Consider the following 20335-nt stretch of genomic DNA (forward strand, 5'->3'; position numbering starts at 1 on the left):
GGGACCAGCTGGGGAAACTGAAAAAGGGGGAACGAGGAAAGGAGGAAGAAGAGGAGTAAGGAGGGAAAGGTCCTCAGGAAAAAGCAAAGAGCAAAGCAGCTCCTGGGAGCCGAGGGGCTGCCGGCATCCAATGCCAAGCATTACTGAGGGGTGCTGAGCAGGTACAGTCAGGCAGAGTGGCTCTCCTGGTCTCCTCTCAGCTCTCAAGATGATGAAAAGACAGTTTAATCGAATGCGGCAGCAGCTCTCCCATCCCAACATCGCCACCCGGTAAGGATTTCTGCACTCCCTGTACCAGAGGGCTAAGAGGGAGGGGGACATGGGTTCTGGAGGGTTTGCGCCGGGGCTGTACTGACTTTCTAGTGACAGTGGCCCCGGGAAAAGGGGGAAATAACCCTGACTTTAGAGCATCTTCAGCATAAGCTGAGAGGCTGTGACCTCCTGGGGGGCAGTGGGAAGGAAGACTGCGCTGGTGTTGCACAGCAGTGATTTGATCCCCAAGCCCAACTACCTCTCCCAGGACCCACAGGTGCTGCATCCACCTGCAAATAGGGCTTTCCCAATCTTGGCTTCCTCAGGACGTGGGGCAATGGGGCAATGGGGAGGGACCTTCCAGCCACATGTCCTCGGCTGTGTGCTGACCAGAAGGGTGTTAGGAGCTGGGGCTTTCCCTCCCCCCTGAGTCTGGGGTGTCTCATGACTCTAGGCAGCCCAGCAGTATGGGCATCCCGAAATGCCCTTTGAGGAGAGGACTGGGGATCCTCAGAGGACCTATGGAGGACTTACAGCTTAACACAAATCCATCTGTCCCCATCCTACATCTCCCGCTTCCTTATTTTTCTCTTTGCCTTTCCAAAGCTTTCCCCTTGCAAAACCAAGAACTGAAATTACAGGGCTGGACCCTCCCTTCCCGGCCCCCCCACTCCCTCTTTCTTACTGCCATCTCCACAGGTTCCCCAGTGCTGGGTGGCTGAGTGGGACCAATCATGTCCTCTGGACCACAGAGGTCATTCAGCCAGCCCAGCAGATCGGCCACAGAGAAGCAGCTCCTATATCCTGGTGGCCTCTTGATCTTCTTGCATTCTCCAGAGGGGAGCATAACCCCCTTTCCAATCCCTCCTCCCTCAAGATTTCTCATCTCCATGTTAGACGCACCTCCCTTTTGCTTAATGCGAGACAGGCAGCTCGTGGAGTCCAGGAGAGTTCTTTACCCTCTGCAGAGCCTCTCCTCCGTGGGCCACGACCTCATGTGATCTTGCTTGCCTTCAACCAAACCACCCACATTTCCTGCAGCTCCACAGCCTTGTCCCATATTGGCTTTGGCGGGCGGTGAAAAGAGAGAAACATGAACTGGAGAAAAAGCAGCAGCAGAGGGAAAGCAAACAGGGTTCCCAGGACATAGCAATGACAGCAGGCTGTTGAAGCAAGTCTTCCTGTATGAGAGGCACCAGGGAGGTGTGGGGGTCACAGTGGCTGGTGGGTTTTGAATTTGCTTTTGAGAATTTGATGCAAACCATAAGTTTCCTTTGTCAGATTCGCTGCGAACACCTGCTGCAAAATCAAGCAAAAGCTGGTTTTGTGGGGGTGTTTCTGGAGGGGCTAGTGTTGGTCTCAGACCCTAGCTTGATCACAAGGATATCCTTGCTCTGGCACAAGTGGTCTCATAGCCAGTGGCTGCACTGGCCTGCAAAGATGTGTAGATTCACCTTCAGGGAAGAGGTGAGCAGTCAGGATCAACTCCTGTTGTGGCTCCCATCTCCAAAACCCAGGCCACATCTGGGCATTTTTACTGAGGTGCTCTGAACTGGAAACTCTGTCTGATGGGGTTGTCCACCAGTCAGCAAGGTTGGCTGCCTTTGCCCTGCTTCTGCTGCTCTTGTCCCTGTGGGCTTGTTTTACCCATAGCATTGTGTCTCGTGGTCCAGGCTATAGCCAAAGTCTCCTGCTCCCAGGAGCCCAAAGAGAGGCAGGTAGGATGCATAAGGACCTGCCTTTCCAAGGAGGCTGGTGGAGGTCATCCCCATTTGCTGATGGTTCTTTCTTCTTCCTCTGCAGAGCTCAAGAAGCAACTGAGCTCCTGTCAGAAGATTTGCTGCAGGTAAGGCATAGGCTGGGCTGGGCTGGCAGGCGTGTATCTACTTGTGTCTGGGCGTGGGAACCTGTCCCACTCCTGCCTGCCATTCACCCTGCCAGCACATCCAAGTCATGGGGTTGGGATCCGCCTGTGTGCCGCAGGGTGATTTCAGGACCATGGCGTTAAGGGAATGGCAGGCTTCTGCCACTGGAAAGGGCTTCTCAGGTTGCCCACAGAGGGATGAATCCTGGCCAGGAATTATGTTCCCTTTTCCCTGGACCGGGGATGCTTTGGGCTGTAGCAGGCAGGCCACCTGCACCCAGAGCTAGGTAGTGGGGAAATGGCCTTGAAGTGCCCATGGTTGATGAAAGGGCTTCTCCAGTCCCACCTTTCTGCCCCAGATTGAGCAGAGGATCGAGCCAGCCAAGCGAGCAGCTCACAATGTGTCCAAGAGGCTCCAAGCCTGCCTGCAGGGGCAATGCGGCTCTGAGATGGACAAGAGAGTGGTGAGTAAAGTCCCAGCTCTGTCCCTCACCAGCAAATGGGATGCCAGGCCCCAGCTTTTCCAGATTTGTTGAAGGATGGCCCAAAGCTGTGCCCTGCCTAGGTCCCATTGCCAGCAGTGACCACCAGCAGCCTGGGGTGAGCAGTGCAGGGCAACGCTTTCAACCATCACTAACTTGGGACACTCCTGAAAGAGAGACAGTGTCTTTGTATTGAATAACCCTCCAAAGCCCTGGTTGTCTATCCCCCTTCCCAAACCTCTGTGAATCTCTGGCACCCACTGATGCCCTGTGGTGAGCAGCACCACAGTGTGGCCAGGCACAGTTGGTATCACCACTTCTCTCCTGAATCCTTGGCTCTGTGCAGAAGAAGCTACCCTTGATGGCTCTGTCCACTGCGATGGCTGAGAGCTTCAAGGAACTGGACACAGAGTCCAGCCTAGGGTAAGTACTGGTGGGGAAAAAGTGCCAGGGTGACCCCAAAGATGCCAGACTCTGGCAGTGACACTGTCTTGGGTCAGGGGCACCCATGGCTCAAACCCTGTCCCAAGAGCAAACGCTGGCATTGGAGTGGGAGAGGGGACAGCCAGCACCTTCAGCCTCCCATTGCAGAGTAGGGCCAGGGGCTGGCTCAAGGTCCCACATGGGTGTGGCTACATCAGGGTGTTGGGTCAGAGAGGGGCATGGCTCCAGCCCACAGTCATTTCACCTCTGTCCTCACACAGGAAAGCTCTGGAGATGGGCTGCTGTATACAGAGCTCGCTGGCAAAAATCCTGGCTGAGTTTGAGATTGCACTGGAGCACAGCGTCCTGCAGCCACTCAACAAGCTCAGTGAGGTAGTTCTGGCTGCCTTTCTAACTCCCATCCCACCACTCCTTCCTGTGTTCCCAAGCCTCTTCCATTCACTCTGGCCACTCTATCCCCCAGGAGGAACTTCCCATCATTCTGAAGCACAAGAAGACTCTCCAGAAGTTGATTTCTGACTGGAACACAATCAAAAGCAGGTATGGGGCCCACTGCAGCTTGGGTGGCCAGGGCATACAGAGCACAGCCCCCTGACAGGTTGGGGGAGAGAGGAAGATGACTGCCCTGGGGAGTGAATTTCCAACAGCTTTTTGGGAGCACCCAGTCAGACCCTCTCTGCAGGTGCATCCTTGCTCTGGGCTGAGCTGGTTCCACGGCCCGAGAGAGAAGGGCAGTGCCGCTGCCAAAGGCAGCAGAGTGCCCCAGTGCTGCTTGGTGCCACTGAGATTGTCCGATTCCAACTCTTGCCAGTGGCAGCCTGTGCCATGCCAGATTTCTCTAGGAGTCTGCACAGCTGTCCCACCCCATGTCCCTGGCACTGAGGCTGTGAATGTGCCTCTTCTCTCCCACCACAAAGGCTGAACCAAGCTGCCAAGAGCTCCAGTAACAGCACTGGAGCTGGTGCTGGTCCAGGGGCATCTTCTGCTGCCAACAAACTGGAGATCTTGAAGGAAGAGGAGGAGGAGGTAAAGAGGAAGGTGGAACAATGCAAGGTGAGAATGTCACTGCTCTCCTCCACGGGGCAGCTCCAGGGCTGCAGACCTGCTTCCCTCCACCAGTCTTGTCCGAGGTGACCCCATGGTGAGATGGGTTGCAGCCAGCCAACGTGTCCTGCCCTCTGCAAGCAAACAGGCTCCTCAAGCAGAAACAGAGAGATGCCCCAGGCCCAGGGAATAAAAAGTGTAAAGGATTCAAAGAGTAAAGGATTCTGCTTTAGAGGAGGCTCCAGGGGCTATAGTGGGGGGCTCCTTGGGCTGGGAACCAGCTGAGCTAGAATCTGCTCTGGGTGGCAGGAAAGTTTCACATCAACTTACTCCTCTTCTGCCCTGTTTCTCTGAAACGCCCAGCATCTTGTCTGGCAGAAGCATGAGCTCACTGGAGCTGAAGGTGCAGGGACCTCTTATCCCTGAGCCACTTGTGCCAGGACCTTGATCATAGGGCAGGTTGCTGCCACTACCCAAACGAAAGCAGTGGAGGCAAGGAGGAATCCCCACCACACTCAGGGACCCTGTCTAGACAACTAACAGATGAGATGAAAGACTTCACGAAGGGGTCTCCTCTTCCTCGGGTGCCAGAGGGGATGGAAGATTGCTCTTCTCTGTGTCTCCCTTCCCAGGATGAGTACATGGCTGACCTCTACCACTTCTCCACCAAGGAGGACAGCTACGCCAGCTACTTCATCAAAGTAAGTCCTTTCTCATACTTCTCCTTTGTGTGTGAACATCTCCTGGGGTATGTCTGAGCCCAGCCTTGTCCCCACCCAGGACAAGGAACAGACTGAGGCATCAGCAGATGCCTATAGCTGGCCTTGCTCCAGGCACTGCAGGTTAATGCCGCCACTAGCACTAACTGCAAAGAGTGGCTTGTCCCAGTGACCCCCCTCTCCAATTTACCCTCTATCCCTCACTACAGATATAGTTCCATGGACCTCAGGTGGGTTCCCTTTGCAGCTCCCTCTTTGCCCTGCCTGCATGAGGGTACAATGTCCTGGTAATGGGTGTCTCTCTGAGAGGGGCTGGTGCCAAACTGAGTGCTGTCTGTCTATACCCTGTCTGGCAGCTGCTGGAAATCCAGGCCCAGTACCACCGGCAGTCACTGGAATCTCTGGACACAGCTCTGGCAGAGCTAAGGGAAAGCCACAGACAGTCAGGTACCTGCTGGCTCTCCACACAGCCCAGAGAGGGCTGCAGCCGAGCCTGGGGGATATAAGTGTGGCCAGCAAGACTGGAAAAGGCCCATTTTCCCTCCCTAACATCTGCTGCTCTCTCCCGTGTTTGGCTGGTGGGTTGGGGACCGCAGCCTGAGGTGAGCTGGGGATGCTGCCTAACCTGTCTCTGCCCCCAGCCAGCTAAGTTTGGATTGGAGTGAGATGTTGCCATGGCCAGATGCTGGATGGCCCCAGTGGCCACCATCCCTCTTGACATTCTCCTCCCTCTTCCAGAGCCCTCCTTCAATGCAGACACCCCAGTGGCAGGGTACTATGGTGTGTCCCTAGAGACCCACCTCAAGAGCTTGGGCCGGGAGATCGCACTGCCCATTGAAGCCTGTGTCATGATGCTGCTGGCCTCTGGCATGAGGGAAGAGGTAGGGAGTGCTCCAGACCCCCTCACCACTATCCCTCCCAAAAGGCACCCCTCTCAAACTTGAAGTGCATCCCTTCCCTCTTTGCCTCATCCCAGGGTCTCTTCCGGCTGGCAGCGGGTGCGTCAGTGCTGAGGAAGCTGAAGAGCAGCTTGGCCAGTGGCTCCAATGCCCTGGAGGAGTTTTACTCAGACCCCCATGCTGTGGCTGGTGGGTGCCAGTGAGGCGGGGTGGGGGAACATCACTGGGCAGTCCTTGCCATCCCCCAGCTGCCATCAGCCCCCGCTGCTCCCCCTCCCCTCCCAGGCGCACTGAAATCCTACCTGCGGGAGCTGCCCCAGCCTTTGATGACCTTTGAGCTCTATGACGAATGGGTCAAAGTGGCCAGGTGAGTCCAGACATTGGGGTGGAAATGCCTGGCTGGTCTCAAAAAGGCCCCAATCAACCCCCTCCATCCTTTCCAGCACTTGAAGCAGGGATGCTCAGCCTCATTTGCCATGTCAGGGGTATAAAAACGCAGCTCCTCCATGGATGCCTACCTTAGCTGCTCAATAAAAGCAGGACATCTCCATCCCCAGGGCTATGGCCTACATGGGGTGGCCAGCACTGGCCTTCCTCCTTGCCCACTGTGTCCCTCTCTGCCATAGGGAGCAGGCTGAGCTCTCCATTCCTCCTCCTTCTCTCTTGCAGCTTAAAGGACGTTGACAGCCGTGTACAGAGCCTGCGAGACACCTGCAGCCGCCTGCCCCAAGAGAGCTACAACAATCTGAGGTGTTTTGCTGAAGCAGGGCTTCCTTAGCCCTGCAAGGAGCAGGGCAAGCAATCACTGGTAGTGGCCATTTCTTCCCCAAATCCATGCCTACTATACCTTCACCCTCCTTTCACCCCGCAGGTATCTGATCAAGTTTTTAGCCAAGCTGGCTGAACACCAGGAGGTGAATAAAATGACCCCCAGCAACATTGCCATTGTGCTGGGCCCAAACCTGCTGTGGTCGCAGCAGAGCACAGGGTAAGGTCCAGCTTGGAGGGATGGGATGCAGTTTCCCAGCCCCAGCTTGGGTGCCTTGAATACAAATGCCATGGGAAAGGCTGATCCAGCAGCCTTCAGGCTGGTTTGAAGCACCTGCACCTCTTCCATTCTCAAGTCTTGTGTTTGTTCCCAAGTTGCATGTCCCTTGTGTCCTCTTAGCCACTCTGCAAAGCAGTAGAGGAAAGGGCTGAGACCTGAAGCACTTTGTGACATGGATGGCTTTCAACACCATTGGCCTCCAACACCAAACCAGGGTTTTCAGGACAGGGAACAAGGCCCATCTCCCACCCTGCCATTCCCCTCGGCTGGGCTGCCTTCCCTTCAGGCTCTGGCCCCTCAGGAATGAACACCAAAAGCCATTTGGGGTTAATGCCCCCCAAACCCCTTTTCTGATGCCTACCCCATTCCTGTCTCTCAGAGACCCCATGCAACTGGACTTGGCCTCAGTCTCCTCCATCCAGGGTGTGGTGGAAGCCCTCATCCAGAATGTGGACACCCTCTTCCCCGGAGGTAGGGCTAAGGCACCACTTGGTGGGCCACAGCACATGGCGAAGGGTAGAGGAAGGGAAAGGGACATTTCTCCATCCCCAGGAGGAGGGATTTAGGGGCCTGCTCTGGCTCCCTGCCATGGGGTCATTGCTCTGGGCCACAAGTTCTTCCTCACAGGGTCTCCTCCCTTCTCTCCACCCAGAGGTAGATTTTAATGTCTCAGGATTGTTCACACTGCCTGCAAATAGTGGACTTAGCAAGCCTGCCCCAGCGGAGGAGCTGACCCCTGAGCTCCCTCCAACCAGCACTCCCACCCTTCCGGATGGAGAGACGTAAGTCTGTTGGGAACTAGGGGCTCTGGCTGTCCCACCTCTCCCTATGTTCTCCTCCCATCCCACCATGGGATGGCCAGGGGCCATAGCCTCGCAGGTGGATGCCTGGCCTCGAGGCCAGGACCGCCATGCCCAACCAAAGCCTGACTTGCCTCGTTCTCTGCGCAGGACATCGAGGGACCCCGAGGCCAAGTCCCAGCTGGCATCCCCAGCACTGACCAAACCATCTCCTGAAGTTGCAGGGCCAGCAGCTCCAACAATGACTGAAGATACCAGCCGCAAAGGTAAGGGTGCCCCAGATGGCACAGTGCTTGGGAAATAACACCCCTGAATGCCACCTCCTGTAGTTTAGCCTTCATCCTGCTGTTCCCTGCAAAAAAGGCCACTGAGAATGTCCCTGTCACCAAATGAGAGATAAAACCTCTGGCCAGGGTAGCATGGCCAAGATCCAGCTGAGGTGGGACCAGGGGATGGACACAGTATGTCCTCCAGGGTTGGGTTGAACATCCCCTGTAAGGAGGTGTAAAAACTCCTGGCCCTTTGTGAGGGGAAGAGGAAAAACCCCCAAAAGCTGTTGTGCACTTGGGTCTCCAGTACAGGAGCTGGGCAAGGGACAGTTTGTCCATCTGTCTGTCTGCAGCCCCCCTGCCTGACCCATGGCTGGCACCACAGCCCCCTCTGCCCTGCGGAGACACACCAGAGGAGGGTACCCCAGCCCAGCCCAGCTTTCTTTTCAGGCAAGCGCCCGGCTCCAGCCCGACCCACGATGCTGCCACCGCCTGTGACCCAGTCCCGGAGCACAGCTCCTGCCCCGGCAGCCAGCCCAAAAGCCCTGCCACGACGGATGGCACCCAGCCGAGCCCCCTCTGTCCCGCCGCCGCTCCCGCCACAGCCGGCACCCCGTCACAGCCGAGATGTCCCGCTGTCCCCCAAGCCTTCCACTGGTGAGGCTGACACAAAGGCTGCCATGGACTGTGTCCCAGGAACCACAGATGAAGGGCAGCCTCTGCCTGCAGGAGAAAGCAGCCTCTTGGCCATATTGGCCCCTGCAGGACAGCCCACAGAGAACTGAGCAGGGCGTGGGGGAATCACAGGCTGGGGAGATGGGGTCTGGCGTCCATCTGGGAATCCAGTAGGTGCTGTGGAAACACCAGGGTGGTGGCCTGAGGGACTCCTGCACCTCCACCTTTGTCCCTCAGCTTACACCACCTGGCACGCTCCACCTGCCTCCCCTTGCTCTCCCGCCTTCACCTTCCCCCACCACCCTGTCCCTGCCAGGGCCCAGCTCCCTGCCCAGCTCCTCCATCGCAGGCCCAGGCACTGCCTGCAGCTTTTGGGCCAGTGTGGGCAGCTTGGCCTGGCTGGGTCATTTGTGGATGCTCAACCATGACCCCAGCCCCATTTTGCCTTAAAACGCGTTGCCCCACCCAAGAACATACAGACGAATATATATAAATACAAATAGATATGTATATATATTTATATATATGGAGCGCGTGTCCTGTGAGGAGCAGCTGAGCGAGCTAGGGCTGTTTAGCCCGGAGCAGGCTCACGGTGGCCTTATCGCTGTCTACAACTGCCTGATAGGAGATTGTAAACAGGTGGGTGTTGGCCTCTTCTCCCAGGCAACCAGAGACAAGGCGAGAGGACATGAGGAGGAATTTCTTCCCTGAAAGGGTGATCAGACATTGCAACGGGCTGCCCAGGGAGGTGGTGGAGCCACCGTCCCCAGAGGTGTTTAGGGAAAGACTCAATGTAGCACTCAGTGCTGTGGTCTAGTTGACGTGGTGGTGTTCGGACATCGGTTGGTCTCGACCATCTCGGATGTCTTTTCCAACTTAACTGATTCTGTGTTGGTTTGCCACTATTTGAGGAGCTGGTGTCAAATTCGTAGGCAGGTGTGAGCAGGTGCCGGAGGCCGCAGCCCTCGCGGCCGCAGCGGGAAGAAGGTAAGGGGGACACGGCCGAGCCCCGGACCGGGAGGGCGGGGGGTCGGCCGCCGCCCACAGCCAGCGGAGACAAGCGGCCGGGCCGTAATGGCGATCGCACCGCCCTCACGCCCCGCCGGCCAGCAGGGGGCGCTGTGCCGCCGCGCGCCCCCGCGGGGGGCAGTGGCCGAGGAGGCGCCTCCAGCCAATGGGCAGCGCGGCCGGCCCCGGCCCCGCCTCCTCCGCGTATCGTCACTGTGGGCGCCGGCCCTCGGCCCCGCCCCGCCCTCTGGAGGCCGTCAGGGTTTCCCATTGGCGACGACGCGCGGGCGGTGGGCGGTGATTGGCGGCGCGGCGGGGCGGGCGGAGGGCGGTGGCGCGGCGGGGCGGGCGGAGGCGGCGGCGGCGGCAGCATGGCGAGCTGCCGGCGGCTGAGCGGCGCGGGGCTGCGCGAGGTGCTGGGCCCGGCCCAGGGGCTGCTCTTCGACTGCGACGGCGTCCTGTGGGCGGGCGAGCGCGCCGTGCCGGGCGCCCCCGAGCTGCTGGAGCGCCTGCGGCGCAGCGGCAAGGCCGCCCTGTTCGTCAGCAACAACAGCCGCCGCTCGGTGGCCGAGCTGGAGCGGCGCTTCAGCCGCCTCGGCTTCCGCGGCGTGCGCGCCGAGCACGTCTTCAGCTCCGCGCTGTGCTCCGCGCTCTTCCTCCGCCAGCGCCTCCTGGGCGGCGGCGGGAACGGCAGCGGGGCCGGGCGCGTCTTCGTGCTGGGCGGCGAGGGGCTGCGCGGCGAGGTGCGCGACGCGGGGCTGCGCCTGGCGGGCGAGGGCGAGCCGGCGCCCGGCGAGCCGGTGCGCGCCGTCCTGGTGGGCTACGACGACCAGTTCACCTTCGCCAAGCTGGCACAGGCCTGTAGCTACCTGCGCGACCCGCAGTGCCTGCTGGTGGCCACCGACCCCGACCCCTGGCACCCGCTCAGCGACGGCCAGCGCACCCCTGGTGAGCCCGCGCCCCGTCCCGCGCCGCCCCCGGGGGGAAGGGGCTGGTGGCGGGGTCTCCTGGGGTGGGGTTCGCTGTCCCAGGCCCCGGGCGAGGCAGGTCCCTGAGCGCCAGGACTGGCAGGGCTGCCCTGGCGCGTCCCTGCCGGCTCTCGGAGCCGTGCTGCCAGCGCCTCGCTTGCCTGTCCTCGGGCGGGACCCAGCGTGCTGAGCTGCCCGCGGCTACTTCTTTTTCTCCTCCTTCCCCCCCCGCAGGGACTGGCAGCCTCACAGCCGCGGTGGAAACTGCTTCGGGCCGCAAGGCGCTGGTGGTGGGGAAGCCCAACACGTACATGTTCGATTGCATTGTGGAGCGTTTCGGCGTCGACCCGTCCCGCACCCTCATGGTGGGAGACCGTCTGGAGACAGATATCCTCTTCGGCAAGAACTGCGGGCTTGCCACGATTCTCACCCTGACAGGTGTTTCCCGCCTGGAAGAGGCGCAGGCCTACATGGCCAGCGACAGCGCTGCTGCTAAGGATCTGGTGCCCAATTACTATGTGGACAGTATTGCAGACTTGATACCAGGCCTGGATGAGTAGCAGTCTGTATGTGTGAGGGCAGAGGGATCAGGTTCCCCATCCCAGATCTCCATCTGTTCCTGTTTCTCTCTCACTGCCCTATTCCCTCAATTCCGGGTTTCTTCACATTCCAGCATCCTTCTTTGGGGGCAGATGGGAGCAGAGTTGGCAGGAGGAGACAGGCTTTGAGTTGTCTCCTTTCTGCTGAGAGCTATCCATGATGGACAGAGTCCTTCTCTCCTTCATTGCCAGCTACCAGCATCACTGAGAGAGAGCTGGAGGTCTTGAGGCTGACAGGGGGGTCAAACCAGTGTGTCTGTGTGGCCTCTCCCCCTGCAGGAGTTAGGGACTGGCTGTCTTATTATTATTTTTCCCTTGGATAACCAGTGGTGGCCTTTCACTGCTGTCCTTTGGCTCATAACTCTTAACTTCTGAGCTGCATCCCTGCAGTCCTTTTGGTAACCTTGCCCGGGGGGGGGGTTATCACCCACCTGGTCTCCATCAGTGCTAGGGCATGTGGAAGGAGTGTGCCAGAGCTTTGGAGTGATGAATGAGAGCATCTCTGCCTCCCACAAGTGAAAGAGAGATTGCCTCATCTCTTTTCTCCCCCCATTCCTTAGAGATGTTTCCCCCACTACTACCCTGACGTGACTCGGTTAATAACTGTGCCAGTGTCTATCTGAAGGACAGAAGAGACTGGTTTGAGGGGTTTTTGTGCCAAACAGACAAGCTGTGACTGCACACAGCGGGTCTGCGGTTGTACCTTGTTTTCAAGTACCCTTTCTGAAGGGGCTTGTGAAGGAGAGAGGGCTCCTAGATCATGACAGCACAGTACTAGTGAACTGTATGACTCTCTGGTTCCCCCTCCTCAGTTGGATTTTTTCATAGTACAGTGAGAGAAAAGGGCTGATGGGGGTCCGTGCTCCAGCTGCTGGTGTGCAGGTGAGATGGTGATGGTGTTGTCACTGCTGTGAATGTGTCACAGTCCTCAAAATCATTCCTTGCTGCTTTGTCTTTCTACGTTTTTTTAATTTCTTGATTTAATTTATTCAAACTTATTTATTGTTCAAATACTGTATTATTTGTATAAAGTATGCTGATTGGTTGCACCAAGGGGACAGGAGGCAGTGCCTTTGGGCCTCCCATACTGTCTGTGTCCCATGTTGATGTTCTTACACTCACCGTGTCTCTGTATATAATAAAGTGTGAGCGTAGGCTGGAAATGGCCTTCTTTTTTTGCGTGTGGTCCCATCAAGATGAAACTGCCCTAGGTATCCTTGAGCCCTCAAAGATGAGGACGTGGCAAGACCTTTCCTCACTCAAGGGGGTGCTGCTGGGTAGACAAGACGAGTCGCTAATGTCTGGTGAACAGTGTCTTTGAGCTGTTTGCTGCTGTCTCACTGGTGTCTCAGAACCAGGGTCAAGGGTGGAGGTGGCTGGTGGGGCTGTGGCATAGGGCAAGAGGTGAATTGGAGCAGGGAGTGATATGATCCTGCCTTTGCATTTCACAATGTGGGTGATTCATGGAGAACAGTGACTTCTTGTGCTGCGCCTGAAGGCTGCCCACTGCTAGCCAGGGGGATCCCAGGTGGATGATCTGTGTGGTCCTGCCCAACAGTGTCTGGCTCTGCTAGGGTAGAGGTGAGGTGCCATCTCTGTCACTTGCATATAGCTTGCAGGGGGATGACAGCTGCCCAGGGAAGGTTTTGCTGTGACCTCTCCCAGCTACACTCAGCTTTAAGTGACACCCTACCCCTGGAGTGACCTTCACCAGACTATAACTTGCCATGCCCTGCATCCTCTCCCTGGGTTTGGCTGTGGTCCCAGCCTGGAGGGGCAAAACAGATTGGGTAAGAAGAGCTGGAAATCACTCAAATGTATTTTGCCTCCCTTCCTCATAAGGGAGCCAAATCCTCCCCTTTGTCAGACCCCTTTAACTGCTGTTAATGGTAACCAAGCACCACATCTCTCACTGGAGAGATCAGCTGTTCAGCTCAATAACCGTTCTCAGTGTAAGTTAGTGCGGTGTCAGCTCACGTGATAGAACTGGTTGCAACTTATTGTCTCTAGGATAATTCCAGGTGCTGAGTACCTTTTTTGCTTTTTTTCCTGCCTCCAAAATAACTTAGGAAACAGCCTTCCAAAAAAAAAGAAAATCCAAAGAGCTTTCTGAAGACTGCCTGTCTTAATCAGTCCCCTTTGTATATGCCCATCTCTCTCTTTTGTCCCGTGTCCAATTAGACTGCCAGAGAACTGGAACTCCGTTAATGAGCACTTGACCAACATTCGCATCATCAAGCAGAGCGAGATCGAGACCTAATGTGTCTGCTAACTTGGGCTGCCAATCTAGAGATACTCATTTATTTTTGAGAGCTCTCATTATTGTATCAGGCTGAAATTCGAAGTGCTGTTGTTGTGACGTGGGGCCACAGCTGGGAATGCTCAGCACACTGGTAAACTGAGGGAATTCAGTAGCTAGTCAGAGTTTGGGCCCTCTCCAAAGAAATTTTGGAGTTTATCCTTTGGATCCCAAAAGATGAGACTGCAGTGTAGGTTTTCTTTTTCCTGTGACTGAAAACAGAGCTCACCAGAGGTGATGGCTGATCCTTATCTCTTGTGACCACGTAGCTTCTTTTCATCTGGTGCAGCTCTCCATGAGGACTTTGCTATGAAGCAGAGGTGGACTTGGAGCAGAAGGGAAATAGGTTTACCTGTCCTTCCCTTGGTTCTTCACATAGGTGAGGGCACCAGGCAGGGGTGACCTCTGTCCTGTAAATGTGCACAGGGCTGTTCCTGCTTTGGATGGGAACAGAGCAGCTCTGTAGGCGTCCATCAGGTCTGCTAGGCTTTTTACTGCTCCTGCATGTAATGAACGTGAGTGTGAGCAGATCTTATTAGAAAACTAGACTGGAAGGGCCCCTGAGGTACGATGAGTTCTCCATCCAAACCTGTCAGACATCCGTTCAACCACTGTCAATAAGGGGTCTGTGATCTTCATGGGAGGTCAGACCTTGGTTCTCTCTGGGTTAGGCCTGGTGGGGCTGCAGAGAACATCTGCTGTTGAAACTGGAAAAAGTGATGGCTCCTGCCTGGGTAGGCTGATTGCTTCTTGTCTAATGCAGTCTTTCTTCTTGAGTTGTGTGTTTAAGGAAGCAGTGTAGTTGCCAGGGAGCACAGGGCTATGAAGAGTAGAGCTGTGGCAGCACGTGGGAGGGTGGAGCAGATGGGAAGGCCAGCTTGGTGTAGTGTAGGGAAGGGTATTTATTTTCTCATCTTCAGAAAACTGCATAGTCCTTTCCTACTGTGCAACAGGGACAACACCCAGGCGGGTGGCAGTCGTTCCATTACCCCAGGAATCTCCTATCCTTCATCCATAAGTGCAGTTACTGTGGCAACCGCTGGCTGGATGATGTAAGCAGCAACCTGCTGAGCATTGCCTGCTCTGGGAAAGGCTTCAGTCTCTTAGTCATCTTCATGCCCCTTCCCTGGACTCTCTCTCCAGTATGTCCATGACTCTCTTGTACTGGGGAGCCCAGAATTGGACCCAGCACTCCAGGTGTGGCCTCACCAGTGCTGAGTAGAGGGGAAGGATCACCTCCCTTGATCTGCTGGGAACATTCCTCCTAATGCAGTCCAGGATACTGCTAATGTTCTTTGCTGCAAGGGCACATTGCTGGTTCGTGTTCAACCTGGTGTCCGACAGGACCCCAGGTCCTTTTCTGTCATGCTGCTTTCCAGCCAGGTGGTCCCCAGTATTTACTGGTGCCTGGAGTTATTCCTTCCTGGGTGCAGGACTTTGCACTTCTCCTCACTGAACTTCATGAGGTTCCTGCCAGACCATTTCTCCAGCCTGTCAGGGTCCCTCTAGATGGGAGCACAACCCTCTGGTGTATCAGCTGCTCCTCCCAGTTTTGTGTCACTAGCAAACTTGCTGAGGGTACACTCTGCCTCATCATCCAATTCATTAATGAAGATGCTAAATAGACTCAGACCCAGTATTGACCCCTGGGAGACACCCCTAATTACTGGCCTCCAGCTAGACTTTATGCCACTGATCAGCATCCTCTGGGCCCAGCTGTTCACACAGTTTTCAGTCCACTTCACTGTTTCATCACCCAGCCCATACTTCCATTTTCTTCTCTGGGAGGATTATATGGGAGACAATACCAAAGGCCTTACTGAAGTCAGCGTAGATGTCCACTGCTCTCCTCTCATCAACCGAGCCAGCCATTTCATCACAGAAGGTTATCAAGTTGGTCAAACGACTGGCACTTCAGGAAGTCAACAAATGGGCCCAAAGATATTAATTGATGAGTAGGTGCCTTTAATATGAGGAAATAGTGATCATCCTGATGGGGAAGCTGGAAGTAATAGAACTGGGAGGATCTGGAAGGTGTTGGGACTGGCAGGACAGAGAAGGATTTTTTTGCATGGGAAAGTGCCTCCAGAGCCAAGAAAGGATCATGATCCTAGGAACTCACTCGATACTTGCCCAACCTGATGTGAGAGTCCCCGTTTGCCAAGGCAGGCAGCCCTGGCGCCACCCTGTCCCGCAGCAGCTGGAGCAGGGAGGAGGAGGAGAAGATGAGGAACAACAGCCTGTCACTGCCTGCCCAGGAGAAGCAGCCAGCATTTGCTCTTCCTCCAGCAGCAGCGTGGGTAGAAGTCCCTCCTCTGCAGCACAGTTTCCCACTCCTTCCTCAAGGGATTGTCCCGTCCACCCCATAACATGGGCTTTGCCATCCCTCTATCCTTTTCTGTTTTTTATCTTCCTTACTGGTGCCTCATTTGCTCTATGAACTCTGACCCCAGCAAACTCACCAGGCAGCCCAGGAGAGTTACATGGCTATGCACATCTAGGAACTGCTGCTGTGTGGTTGGACTCTGCCTGGGAATTGTGTGTGGATAATGTATTGGAAGTGCCCCTGGCAGACAGCTGTTTTGGTGCTCCTTATAATCCCTGGGAGATACTGAACAGCTGAACTTGCTGAGAGCAATTTAATAATTGGTGGAGTTCTTAATGGTTTTTGAGTAATACTGGGTTTTGTAGCCTCAGTATACCATCACTGGGCTGATGCAAGGCACTGTCAGCTCTGTAGGCCTCCAGCATGGAGACAAGGGCAATGTGATGCCAGGAACATTCCCAGATCACAGAGCAGCTGCCTGTGATGATCCAGGTTGTTCTGCCCCGTGATTTAGCCTGCTAGATGTGCAGCTCCAGCAACTAGCAGTTTCCAGTCTATATAGGATATTGCTGAGCACTGAGATGCTCTCTTCACGTGTTAGGGTTGAGAGAAACCTGTCTTTTAAATGGACATGGTTGTCTATCAGGTCACCCAAAGCCCTTTGCCAGCCCTTCTGTTCACCAGCCCTTGCTGAACCTCTAGCCTGGTTCCCACAGAAGCTGCACAGAAAGTGGTACCTGGATAAAATTCAGAGCATGAATTGCTTCCACCTGTTTCAAGCAACCTGAAACAACTCAGATACAGTTTTCTGTTTCCTCCAGGTGTACTTTCCTATTGTACTACAGCTGCCTGTAATTTATTCCTGTGGCATGGAAGCCAGAGGAAATTGAGACTGTGGGCTGCAGATGAGAGATTTCCCACCTGCCAGGACAGCTTGACTGTGGCCCTGGCAAGGTGCCCTTTCTTCATGAAACAGAGGTGTTCCTGACTTGCTGTCCTTCTCTGGCCTAATGCTTGGAGACTGCTGATTGAGCTAACTTTGGGCAGAGCCTAGGAGTGTAGGAGTGGCACAGAGCGGTGGCAGTCCCTATTTGTGCACTTGCCAAGTTTGGGGGTGGAGGTGTGAAGGCTGGCAGTATGGTGCTGTTCAGCACTTCAATATGACTAGAGGACCATGTGCCTACCACAGCCTTGGTAATCTGGAGATTGACATGTCTTGTGAGACACGGTGGCCATACTCCTTCAGTGGAGAGTGTAGGCTGTGCTTATGTTGCACTTCATGATGCTCACTGCCTTGCAATCCACCACAGTTTCATTAGTTACCTTCCCACAACAATTTCAGGGGTGAAAGGGCCTATGTCATTGAGCAATCCACAATGTGTTTGACTCCTGTTTGGCCACAAGCAGCTCTGAATGCCCTTGAGCCAATGTTGCTGAAAATCTACCTGTTGGTGCATGTTTTTGAACAGCTTTCTTGTTATGTGTTTGAGCAGCACGATATTAAGGATTCTTACGAGAACTCTCTGCAGGCCACTCCTCTTGGTCACTTGTCACTTGCTGATGACCCAGCAGCAGCAGAACAGTCATTCCTAGTGGAGCATACCTGATCTTCAGGTCAACCCAGGGATGGATATGGCTGGTCATTTCAAGTAGTACATGGTCCTGGCAGGCACATCTTTTAAGTGGCAGGATCTGAGGCAGACCCCATGGTACTGCCTGCTGATGCAATACAAACGTCTGCCATTACTCCTTTGTGTGTGTTGTAAGCTCTCCAGAACAACATCTCCAGCAGTGGGATACAAACAGCAGCAGGAAAATCTGTCTGATCCCTATAGTGACTTAGGAAGAGATACAACTACCTGGAAAAGGATTATGTGAGTTACTGTGTGACTCCTTCTAGCAGCAAACCTACAGGCTCAAAACAGGGAGGCGTCCTGTCTAATACTCATATTTCCTCATCTTACCCAGGCAATGTTCTGCAATGCAGAAGAGTAAGACACCTGCAAAGGATCACTCTTATCTGCTCCTTGTCTCTTGAACTTGGATGCTCTGCCAGGTCCAATAAGAAAATTAGACAACTCCAGTAAGGCATCTGTCTAGGGATCTCATTCTCCCATCCCCTGGACTATTGTTCTTTAGGCCGAAAATAAATCTAGAAGAAGAAGGCTCCTGTATTGTGTTCCCATTATGCTGGCTGTAGTGAACTGACACCAGATTTTTCTTTCATTTCATAATATTCATGTCAAATATTCTCTTTTCTTTTTTCCTTTCTATTACAACCACCAGAGGCTCCACTGCCTGTCTGTTCCTTGTATAACAGAGTGTGAATTGTGCATCCCTGCTACCATCCAACCCACAAGGACCAGTTGTTACCCTTTCCTTTAACACACAGGTGGGTGATACCAAGAGAGATAAAAATACAACTGGATAGAAAGAGGTGCAGGTGAAATTGCTTTCCAGCAAGACCTCCCTTTCGCTGTTGCCTGAGCCTCCTGTCTGTCTGTGTGTCTTAGTAGGAGGGAAGGAGTGGGAGGTTCCACATCAGAGTTTCTCCATAGATCTGTAAACCCAGTGCAAGCTGATGCTGCAAAACCCACAGTTATTTTCACATCTGTCTGATGCTCAGCAACAGGAATGTTTTCATGACAAGAGAGGAGGCTGTGCCAGGCAGGGGCAAACAGCTGAAGGTTGGAGAGTGGAATGGGATGGTGTGGAGTGTCATCCTGGCTGATGTGAGCTCACTCACAGAAATATGAGGTGATAAATGGCAACTGGTTGGGGAAAGAGTGTGAAATCCTGTCCCTTTGCACATTTGAAACCTACATTCCTCCAAGCTGTTAAACAAGCCCCCTTCCCAAGAGCCGAAAAGCTAGATTTACAAGCACAATTTTGGCTGTATTTTGAGTGTCAGCTTCTTTTGCTAGATGTTGTTGACACTGCAAGGCCCCTAACTACTGCTGGCCCCCTCAGTGCATCCAGCAACCCTGCAGCTGCAGCTCTCTGCTACAGAGCTGTTTCTCATCACTGCTCATCCTCACTTTGCCCCACAGCCCCAGCTGGCAGTGGCTTGGTCACGCAAGCGTCTCTGCTCAGGAGGGCCTGTTTGCTGGCAAGCACAAGGCTGTGTACTGGAAAGCAAATGGCACACAATGTGTCCAACAGCCCTGCAGTCTGCATCCAAGTCACGGCTCTCCTTTGTGCATGCTTAATCAGCTCCTTCTGGGACGGGCATCTTCTGTCATGCTTCCAGCTCCCCTTAGCGGGACCATGCCCTCCACCTACGCTCTATAGTTTCCATGCTATAGATGTATGTTTTCCAGTCTGCACATCATTCTCTCTTCAATAGTTGTCTTACACAGTTCTTCATCATCTGATGAACGCCAGATACCCTGCTTTGCTGCTTTACTTGCTGCTTCATCAGCTGCACCACTACAAGAATCTCATTTTCTGTTTTCCAGAACGTAGCATGTTCTTTTTGCCTTTCCAAGTCAAAGTGAAGGAGAACCTAATCTGTCAGGCACTGCTGTAAAGCCCTTAGCAGCAGCTTCAGGTGGCTAAATCTCTATGAATCAGACGCAAAGTCTGGAGCAGCAGGATGGGGAAAACAGCCACCCACAGTGTGCTACCTGCAATCCCCTCTGAGGGGTGCAGCAATCCCCAATCCATGTGCAATGCCCATTTTCAGACTCACATGGAAGGCAGTTTTTGATCTCCAGGCTGGGTGAGCAGCCAGATTGCACAGAACGGCTGGGTAGCGCCTCTTGTCTTCTGCACCGATGCAGGGCTGACCAGGCAGGGGCAAGAAGAGCACCTGGGACAGGATGCGGGGAACCTGCATGAATGCAATCTTGGCATTGCAATGGCAACTTTCACCTTCATCCCAGCTCATTCACCAGTGCCTGGCTGGTTTGCCCTCAAGGGATGATGTTTCAACAAGAGGAGGCCACAGATACTCAGCCAGAGCAGGGCAGCTGCCATGACAGTGAGGTTGCCTCCACGGTGTGCCCAGCCATTCCAGCCCTGGGAGAGCCAGAGCTGCGGTTAGAAGTCCCACAGGCACAGCTTGCAGTGAAATTGGGCTTGGCATTCTGGTGCAATGTGGAGAGGGAGCTCACTGCTCTTCTTTACGCAGAGCTGGAACACACCAGCTGGGCAAAGGCTTGCTGAAGGGCTGGGGCCTGTCGGCGCTTGTCCTGGTTGCAGACAGAGTAGGACAGGGACTGGGTGGTGTTGAGATGCTACCAGCAGTGGGAGCCAGGGGAGCCACCTGCAGAGGTGTGAGTGAGAGGCAGGTTTTCCCTCAGGCACACAGTTTTTCTGTGATAAAACTCAGTGTGCTAGCACTCTGCAAAACGTCCAGTCAAAATTGCTTTGGGGGCTGTTGGGGAGGATCCAGAGCTGGGGAGAGTGCTACGGCTACTGAAAAGGAGTGGTATTGCCATGCCCTTAGCATCCTTCTCCATTGTTGGTGGAGGCAGGAACAGTAGAACATGGTAATCCCCCAGGGAGGAGTTGCCTTGAGAGGTCTCAGGTTCCCTCTTCTCATCTCAAGGCACTGTTCACCCTCCGTCCTCTCTCCCCCTGACCAGGCCTTGTCTGACTCTGCCTCTTGTGCTACACGCCTAAGCCTGTGCTCCCA

General features: G+C 54.7%; 2 protein-coding genes across 2 annotated transcripts; both read left to right on the forward strand.

Moving 5' to 3' along the window:
• Positions 1-1778: 1778 nt before the first annotated feature.
• Positions 1779-7206, forward strand: SH3BP1 (SH3 domain binding protein 1). Its single transcript, XM_064655033.1, has 13 exons — positions 1779-2098; positions 2476-2580; positions 2945-3021; positions 3303-3414; positions 3506-3582; positions 3960-4095; positions 4719-4787; positions 5162-5252; positions 5544-5686; positions 5782-5893; positions 5990-6071; positions 6374-6454; positions 6576-7206. The coding sequence occupies exons 1-13, from the start codon at positions 1976-1978 to the stop codon at positions 6694-6696; spliced, it is 1329 nt and encodes a 442-aa protein (XP_064511103.1). The 5' UTR covers positions 1779-1975; the 3' UTR covers positions 6697-7206.
• A 2630-nt stretch (positions 7207-9836) lies between these two features.
• On the forward strand, positions 9837-12234 carry PDXP (pyridoxal phosphatase). The gene is made up of 2 exons (XM_064655038.1): positions 9837-10452; positions 10707-12234. Exons 1-2 carry the CDS (start codon positions 9876-9878, stop codon positions 11030-11032), a joined length of 903 nt encoding a protein of 300 aa, XP_064511108.1. The 5' UTR covers positions 9837-9875; the 3' UTR covers positions 11033-12234.
• The last annotated feature ends 8101 nt before the right edge of the window (positions 12235-20335 follow it).

Source organism: Pseudopipra pipra, chromosome 5 (genome assembly GCF_036250125.1).
Source record: "Pseudopipra pipra isolate bDixPip1 chromosome 5, bDixPip1.hap1, whole genome shotgun sequence".
Lineage (NCBI taxonomy): Eukaryota > Metazoa > Chordata > Aves > Passeriformes > Pipridae > Pseudopipra > Pseudopipra pipra.